Raw genomic sequence first — 9,381 nt, forward strand, 5'->3', positions numbered from 1 at the left:
TGTGCATTCATTCATTGATTGACACTTAGGTTGTTTCTATATCTTGACTCTTTTATATGTAATAGTCTTTTAAATAATAGTGCAATGGATATGTAGTACATATATCATTTCCAGTTAGTATTTTCATTTTCTATGAATGAATACCCAGAAGTGGGAATTCTGGATATTATAGTAGTTCTACATTTAATTTGGGGGAACCTCCATACTGTTTTCCACATGAGCTGCACCAGTTTACATTCCCACAAAGTGTATACAAAGGAGTCCTTTTCTCTACATCCTCACTATGCTTTTTATTTCTTGTCTTTTTGATAATAGTAACACTAACAGGTGTGAGGTAACATCTCAATGTGATTTTTATTTGCATTTCCTGGTGATTAACAATGATGAGCATCTTTTCATGTACTTTTTGGCCATCCATGTGTCTTCTTTGGAAAAATATCTATTCACATTCTCTGTATATGTGTGCGTTTATTTCTGGACTTTCTATTCTATTCCATCCATCTATGTGTTTGTTTTCATTTAATTAAGAAGGACATGGGTTTTCTCTGTATTATTTCTTACAATTGCATGTGACTACAATTATCTCAAAAGAAAACATTTAATAAAAAGAAAAAGCTTATCTGTATGTTGACAAGCTAAATGGGGGCTGCCATGTTGAACAAAGGCTATTTCTTAGCCACTAGCATCCATTTCCTCTTGTCTTGGTAGGAACAGTGTGCTCTCATTTGTGGTTTCTTCTTCCCCATCACATGCAGTCTTGTGGGAGAGGGGGCTAAATTAAGATGCCTTTCCCTCCCTTAGACACGGGATGAAATATTGACAGACATTGTCTTCCAGGTTTTTCAATCTAGAAGCAGAATGATGCAAGGATGGAGGAAACAATGTGAATTCTTTTATTACAGCAACTGAGCCCTGACCACATTGCTGACTAGTTCCTGCTGCTTAGATGCCAGATTTGCCCTGGATTCCAGGTGTTTTGGTCCTGACATCTGTTTCTTAGCATTGCTATGAACTCTGTCAATATCCCAATATCTTCTCCAAAATTCTATTAAAAAAAAAGAATATAATTGGTTTGGATTACCTGTCTTTTGCTCTTCAAAGATATCTTAAAATACCTGAGCTGTCAATTACCCTAGTTTCACATCATGTCAGTTTTCTTACTCTTTGCATATGGACAAACTTAGAGTTCGCCAACTCCAAATTTTCATCATTGGGACATGCAACAAGGATTCAAAGACTCTCTTAGACAGAAGTCACTGTGAAAGGAAATGCAGTGATATATTTAAGCCATGTAACAATGCCTAACATATCACAAGTTGTTGACAACTACTACAAAGGTGGTGATGACGATGATGGTGATGATGTTGGTTTCCTGGACTGTAGAATGTCTGAAGCAAAAGTTGCAAGTAACTTGCTCTTGTTGTTGATAAAGTGAAACCAAGTAGACTGATGATCTTAATAAGTAGCTGATATACTTGTAATAATCTGGCCATCTGAATGCAGATAATAATAATACTAACCATGTTATAAGCATTTTTTTCTACTAAATAATTTAAAACATTTTCTGTACTTGCTTGAACATTAATTTTTTCGTGAAATTCTTCCTTCACATATAGTGTGGAAGGAAAATTTGACTGCCTTGGATGAATTATCACAGATTAAAGTTGGAAAAAGAAACAGAAAAATATGTAAACATAAATGTGAATATTTCAGCTCCATTTATTCATTTTTAATGTGACCAAAATGAGAGCAACTTTATGCATGGATGTACTTTGCAAATCAAAAAAAAAAGTCAAATCTAAAAGAATTGAAAGTCATCATTTGGCTCTGCTGCCCATATTTTTAGTACAACATGCAACCTTTCTTATTAATCAAGCACCTGCTGACCCAATCATTGAGATACTGGGTTCAATGGTGTAGTAGACATGAACATGACTTTGAGGAGCTCAGCCTAGCCAGGATTACCAAAAACTATAATTATAAACACTGTAACAGGCACCTGAGCACTCTGAAGTCTAGAATCTGTGGAAACACAAAGAAAAAATCCATTTACTGGCTTTTCATTAGGGGACTGGAGGGAAGAATAGGATTCTACCAGGCACTTAAAGAAGTAGAATGGTAATTAAGAGAATTCTTTAATAAAGGTAAATAAAGGTAATAAAGGCACAGTTTGCCAAAGGCACTGAGGCACAGGAGAGCCCCTCGGGCAACATCAGGTCATCACAGTAGCCCACTGACGGAGCACACCATTCATTGCTTTGTGACAGGGATGAGAGATGAGTCTGGAAATGCCATTTAGGGCCAGCAGTAAAGAATGGCAGAAAACAAAGATAATGATGAGAGTGATGGTGCTCCTTCAGAATGGGATAAAAGGATGAGCCCAGAGATAACACTGTGAAGGACTAAGTAGTTCAACGGTCACGGACAATTAGTCAGAAACCATTTGCTATGACTACACCACGCAAAATAAAACATTTAAAATGTGATATTACCTCTAGCATAATGGGTCAAACGTGAGACAATATGTATTTTAGGTTCTGTGGGTATAGTTAGGACATGTATGCCTCATTTATCAGTTTGGGAGTACAATTTAAGAATGTTAACCAGATGTAGCTTGGCTTTTTTAGCGTATAGGCTTACTTATTTATGGTTCATTTCACTAATCTGGTAACCTGGTTCACAGGAAGTAAAGAAATCGGTAGGTATTGCCTATGTATCAAATTCTCAAATAAATATTTTCTGAATGAAGCAAGGCTTTTGGAAGGATTTTCTGTGACCTCACAAGGAAGCAGTATTAAATTAGCCCTACTCTATGCTCATGCTTGACGTGTATTATCTCATTTAATCTTCACAAGAGTCCTCTGAGGAAAATCTACTTATTGCCCCATGTCCTCACTGAAGAAACTGAGGCTGAGTACATTGGGGAACCTACCGGGGACCCACACCAAGAGAACTGTATAATGGCCATGCAGGCCCAGCCCTGACTCCAAACCCCTGTACAGAATCCCTCTGACCACTGCGCTCCCAGAGTACAGAGTGCTGGAAACAACATGTGAGGAAGATCACTTGGGTGTCTCAGGCATGTAGTAGGTCTGGGAAAGGAGGTCGTCAACCACTCACTGTTTAGACATATGGAATCCTGTTTATAAGGAGAGCGTAACCAGTTGTTAGAGGGGAAAATCATAGACTCCTGATAAATAATTTTTTTGCTTGAGATAAATGTCTTTCTGAAACATTTTAAATTAAATCTGAAGAAAAGCACGTCAGATAGTGAAGACCATAATAATCCATAACACAAAGACTGGGGAGGAAAAGCTGTTTCCACAATCTGCCAGTCCTCCTTTTATTAAACCATATTATTCTGTAAATAACTCTTTTCTGTTGGTTTTGAAAAAGGCTTGAGAGGGAAGAACAATCCCTACTTGGGGGAGGCAGGAAGGGAGCATTACAAAATAAGACACTTTTCCAGGACACCCCTCCCATCTGCCCCTTTCCCTGAAATGACTTGAGCCTTGCCCAGTGCATACCCTGTTTGGGGAACTGCCAGCCCTCTCCAGATTCTTCCATACCCAGGGGCATCCCATCCTGACACAGTGATAACACCTCTCCCTGTGGGCTCTGCATCCTTTACCTGCCCCACCTTTGATCAGAATAAACAGGAACCACTAGACTAGATTATCCTGTTCTCATCCCTCCAGAAGATTTTCACCAAAAAAGCTAGGACTAAAGGACAGGCAGGGTGATGCTGAAAACCCACCTGGGGCTTCCTATGAGGTTCTTTTCATGAACCACCTTCCAATGGATAAGTGCATGGTAATTAGTTGATGTAGGTCCCAGGGAGATGCTGGACCCTCCCCCTCCAAAGGGCTGTCCCTGGTCCTCCACCTTACCTCCCCCTGGGGCCACTGAAGCAGACACAAATTCCCCTGGGATAATTAGGGACCCACGCATCACATGCCCCAGCAGCCCAGAATTCCAGGGCACAGAGGCCCCTCCCACAGGATGGATCAGCCAATTGCAGTGCAGGCAGGTGGGGCACAAGGCTGGTAGGGCCAATCTCAGACCTTAAATGAGCAGCCTCCCAACCATTGCCAGGCCTCCTGGACATCCCCTGACCTAAAGCTGTGACTGAAACCGCACAACTACATCTGCCACAGGTGAGATCTCCAGAACTGGCATGAAGGGTGGGCCACCTCTGAAAACACTGGGGACAGCTGCTTTGGGGATCCAGGGTTTGGGGCTCCCAGGAGGCACTTTTCCAGGACCTGACCCCTCCAGACATGGCAGCTTGCCCCCACACACCAGGACTCAGGACTCCTCACTCCCTGCACTGCCATTTACATGTTCTGGAAGCAGGAGGCAGGTCACAGGGCAGGGAGTGGGAGCACTGCACGTCCCACATCCTCAGCCTTCCTCCACAGCCTGTGTAAACACTCAGGAGGATAAATTCAATCTTTTTGCTCTACTTCAGTGGCTCTAACATCTCAGAGGGAAGAATAGCTTTTTAGGTGGTTTGATCTAATCAGACACTCATTCTTTTCCTTTCCTAGGTTTTCAAACATGCATCCTGCCTTCTTCCTGGCTACCCTTTGCCTGGGAATAGCGTCAGCTGCTCCACAAGTCAATCAGAGCTTAGATGAACAATGGTCCCAGTGGAAGGCAACACACGGGAAACTATATAGCATGGTTGGTAACATTTAAACTTTCCAGGGGGACCCCTGAAAGAACATTCAATGATGGTAGGAGTTCACAGCAAGGAGTAGCTTCTTGAGGCCGCTCTTACCAAGTCAGTAAGCAGGGCACTGGGACTTTGCACAACATGGGCATATGTCCTGCTGTATGGTTGTGGAGAACAATTCCCTGAAGCCTTAGGCCATCTCTAGGTGTGGGATATCCTCCTTTCTGTAAGCACATCCACTAGGTGTAGGTCTTTAGGTTTTTTTATTTTTATTTTTTTAACATTTATTTATTTTTTAGAGAAAGAGAGAGACAGATATTGAGCAGGAGAGGAACAGAGAGAGAGGAAAACATAGAAACCTAAACAGGCTCCAGTCTCTGAGCTGTCAGCACAGAGCCTGACACTGGGCTCGAACCCCGGAACCACGAGATCATGTCCCGAGCCCAAGTTGGATGCTTAACTGACTGAGCCACTTAGGCATCCCAGGTCATTCCTAGGATTTAAATGGGAATATAGATGATAAGTTAAATATTTATCTCCTGGATGAAGAAGGACAGAAGAGAGCAGTGTGGGAGAGGAATATGCAAATGATTGAACAGCACAATTGGGAACACAGCCAAGGGAAACACAGCTCACAATGGCAATGAATGGCTTTGGTGACATGATGAGTGTGGCACGGATTGTTGGATGTTTCATGCTTCCTCTAAGTACTCTTTCAAAACATCTCATGCTTGCCAACATTCTGTTTCCTTTTCCTTGAAGACCAGTGAAGAATTCAAGCAGGTGTTGAATGACCTTAAAATCCAGAAACACAAAAAAGGGAAAGTGTTCCAAGCACCTCTCTTTGCTGAGATCTCTTCATCTGTGGACTGGAGAGAGAAAGGGTATGTGACTTCCGTGAAGAATCAGGTGGGACAATATTCAGCAGATCCCTCTCAAGAGTAAAGCCAAAAGGAATCAGTGTTGTTGCTTTGGAAATTGAGGCACCATATGCAGTTTGTTATGTTTTAAAAGGGTTTTAAGATTTACGGCATGTTGTCAAAGTCTTGCAATTTATTTTGCATGCTAAGAGCATTTGCATTTTGTTTTCAGGGTGACTGTCGTTCTTGTAGGGCTTTTAGTGCAACTGGTGCCCTAGAAGGACAGATGTTTCAGAAAACTGGCAAACTTGTTTCATTGAGTGAGCAGAACCTGGTGGACTGCTCTTGGACTCATGGCAATAAGGGCTGCCATGGTGGCCTAATGGATAAAGCCTTCCAGTATGTTAAGGACAATGGGGGACTGGACTCAGAGGAATCCTATCCATATCATGCACAGGTAAGTGGAGTTCCTTATCTTTTATCAAAGTTGAGCATATTCAGTAGAAACAGATCCTGTATTTAGAATTCTTGTATGTGATTGTAGACTCTATACCTGCAAATGGTCAGAACTGCCATTAAAATGTATCAGCCTACTAGCACAGCTCTCTGATCACCTCATTACCATATAGCTGTTCCTACAACTATGTTACACGGTGAGACGAACACCATCTTATATACAGTACAGGGCTCCAGAGTGAAAACTTTATGAATGAGTAGACCCAAAGAGTGTCTCATTGGATAGACACTGCTAATTTTTCAACTTCAAAACAGTCAAACCCATTTTATGTCCTGAGATGCCTTATAACAAACTTGACTTGGAAATCATTCAGCTAAACAGTCTTGCACTCCTGTTCCCCTGGAGGTGGATGGTAGTGATCAAGACTCTCCCCCTTTACCTTTCAAAGAACGAATCCTGCAAATACAAGCCTGAGAATTCTGTTGCCAATGTGACTGCCTTCTGGAGTGTCGTAAACAAGGAGGATGGCCTAATGACCACAGTGGCAACTGTGGGGCCTGTCTCTGCTGCTGTAGATGCAAGCCTGAATTCCTTCCAGTTCTATAAAAAAGGTCAGCATGTGTCTACATAGAAAAGTAGGCAGGACAAATGGGGAACCACCATCATATGAGGCAAGATAGACCCTTTGCTGTGTACAGATCAGGAGGGTATGGATTTCACGTAGTTATTCCTTCAGCACATGTGATTTTGTGCCTGTTGTTCAGCATGTTGACATGACTTCACCCAAATTCCCCTCTTTCAACCACTTCATAAATATATTCAAATGGCTACATAATTTGATTGGTATAGTTTAACTTACTTTAGTTCTTCCCACCTGTTAGACCAGGAAGATTTCCAAAGAGTTTTACTAGTGAAATGGACGCTGGAAAGAACCCCTTGGCTCAAGTGATTGTGTGTTTTTCTGCTGCTTCCCAATGCTGACATGGTAGAATAGAATGACAAAGTTTCAACGAGTGTTCTTCTATGCCTCTTGACTGTTCTTTACAAAAGAGATTGTGATGATGTGTGTGTGATGCTGTGCATGAGACCCTAAATCCCCAGCCTTGCTAAACAAAAAGAGCTGATTTCTAAATCTTATTGGATTTATATCCCACCTGAATTTTGAGATGCCTCCTTTACTGCGGTGACTCGGTTATTGTTAGATGTTATCATGTTGCTTTGATGTCTCACCTTGGAATTGAAATTTACTTTTCCAGGCATTTATTATGATCCAAAGTGCAGCAATAAACGCCTGAATCACGGTGTTCTGGTGGTTGGCTATGGCTTTGAAGGAGAAGAATCAGATAACAAAAAATACTGGATTGTCAAGAACAGGTATAAAAAGCCAAAAATATTTATCTTTGGAATTGAAAAGGAAATCCTTTTGGCATCAGTGTTTGGATACAGATCATCAAACCCTTAAGCCCACTTCTGAGACCCCAGAAGTGTTTGCCCTACTTAGTGGGAACAGAGGCATATTCATTTGTTGACATTAAGCTACTGTTTCAAACTTGCAAGGGTCCTGCTATAGTTTGAGTAGTACTGCATCTGAAACACATCTGACCCAAGACTTTCCCTTTCCTGTCTCTCATTTTGCAGTTTTGTGAAAGTTTTGGGGATAGATTTCTCTGCTGGGTTAGAACTCAACCATGAACAAGGATGGCCTCTATTGATTCTTCCTGAATCTGTCCTGGCCTCTGGGGCACTGCTGAGTATCAGGTGTTATTGTCCATAAGAGAAATGTGTTTCTTCCTCTGTAATAAATGAAAAACCCCATTTTTTTCATCTGGGGTGCAAAGTGGGGCAAACACGGCTACATACTCATGGCCAAGGACTGGGACAACCACTGTGGAATCGCCACCATGGCCAGCTTTCCTATGGTGTGAGATGATGGTGTAAAGAAGACCTTGACTGGCAACAAATTATCCAGAAAATGGGTTTTATTTTCAAGCCTACCACACCCTGCTGTGTGGAGTGAAACACTTGAATCATTAAAAAAACCAAGTTGTGATTTGATTGTGTGACATTTTTCACTGTGAATGTTACCACTTCACTCATTACTGCTGTAAATACTTTTGTATGAGTGACTAGTCTAGTAACTTTTGAATTTTCAAGTTTCTTTTAAAAATGTATGAAATTTTACTTAAAAAAATTTTTTTTTCAACGTTTATTTATTTTTGGGACAGAGAGAGACAGAGCATGAACGGGGGAGGGGCAGAGAGAGAGGGAGACACAGAACCGGAAACAGGCTCCAGGCTCTGAGCCATCAGCCCAGAGCCTGACGCGGGGCTCGAACTCACGGACCGCGAGATCGTGACCTGGCTGAAGTCGGACGCTTAACCGACTGTGCCACCCAGGCGCCCCTGAAATTTTACTTTTTAAAAGTAAAACAACTACAGGGGTGCCTGGGTGGCTCCGTTGGTTGAGTGTCCAACTCTTGATTTCAACCGAGGTCATGATCTCATGGTTCGAGGGATTGAGCCCCTCATTGGGCTCTGTGAGCTGACAGTTTAGGATTTTAATTTCTTTAGAGAAACCCACAAACGTGGCCTAACTACCATTAATGTTTTCTTCCACCTTAAAATGTTGGAACAAAAAAGAAGGACTTGAATAGTGTGTGATCTCTAACTAAGCTTTAGTGATAATGATTGAAATATATGCACTGCTGGAATGGAGATTTCTTCACTCTTCTGAGTCCTTTGCTCCTAAAAGAACCAAGTGTTGTAAGTACACACACACTTGTCCAAATTCCACTTTCTAAGTTCTGAATCATTTGCTTCCCTTGCAATTTGTTTTGATAGAAATTACAAAGGTCTATGGAATGTAGGAAACACTGGTAATTACTTTATGATACATGCAAGACTTAGGGAGGAGTCAAAATTTGTTTTCTGCTTTATTTATTTCACGTCTATAAGCTTCTCTTAGAAATAGGATTTTTAAGTTTATTTATTTATTTATTTTGAAAAAGAGAAAGCACAAGCAATGGAAACTCAGAGAAAGAGGGAGAGAGAAAATCCCAAGCAGGCCCCACACTGTCAGTGCACAGCCTGACATGAGACTCAATCTCATGAACTTGAAACCATGACCCGAGCCAAAATCAAGAGTCTATTTCTCAACCGACTGGGCCACCCAAGTGCTCCTCAAAATAGTTTTATGAAAGATGATTTGTGATTTTCCAATTTTTAAATAAATATGAATGGCTTGTAAATTACAGAAGCTTCTAACATCTGCTGAATTGTTCACACATCAGTCAGATCTACCCACTTTCTGTCCCATCGGTACCTGCACATGTTCTCAGAGTCTTGGGCTGAATTCCCAGGATGGTGTTGACAGCAGGCTGAGCGAGC

The 9,381-nt window shown here is 41.5% G+C and overlaps 1 protein-coding gene across 1 annotated transcript; it reads left to right on the top strand.

The window, feature by feature from the left end:
• Positions 1-4,556: 4,556 nt before the first annotated feature.
• Positions 4,557-7,920, top strand: LOC123592786 (procathepsin L-like). Its single transcript, XM_045468145.1, is given in 8 exon segments — positions 4,557-4,686; positions 5,203-5,308; positions 5,311-5,348; positions 5,441-5,587; positions 5,771-5,995; positions 6,444-6,606; positions 7,252-7,369; positions 7,818-7,920. Coding segments are annotated over 8 exon segments (1,026 nt in total). The 5' UTR covers positions 4,557-4,560.
• Positions 7,921-9,381: the final 1,461 nt, after the last annotated feature.

Source organism: Leopardus geoffroyi, chromosome D4, assembly GCF_018350155.1.
Source record: "Leopardus geoffroyi isolate Oge1 chromosome D4, O.geoffroyi_Oge1_pat1.0, whole genome shotgun sequence".
NCBI classification, from domain to species: Eukaryota; Metazoa; Chordata; class Mammalia; order Carnivora; family Felidae; genus Leopardus; species Leopardus geoffroyi.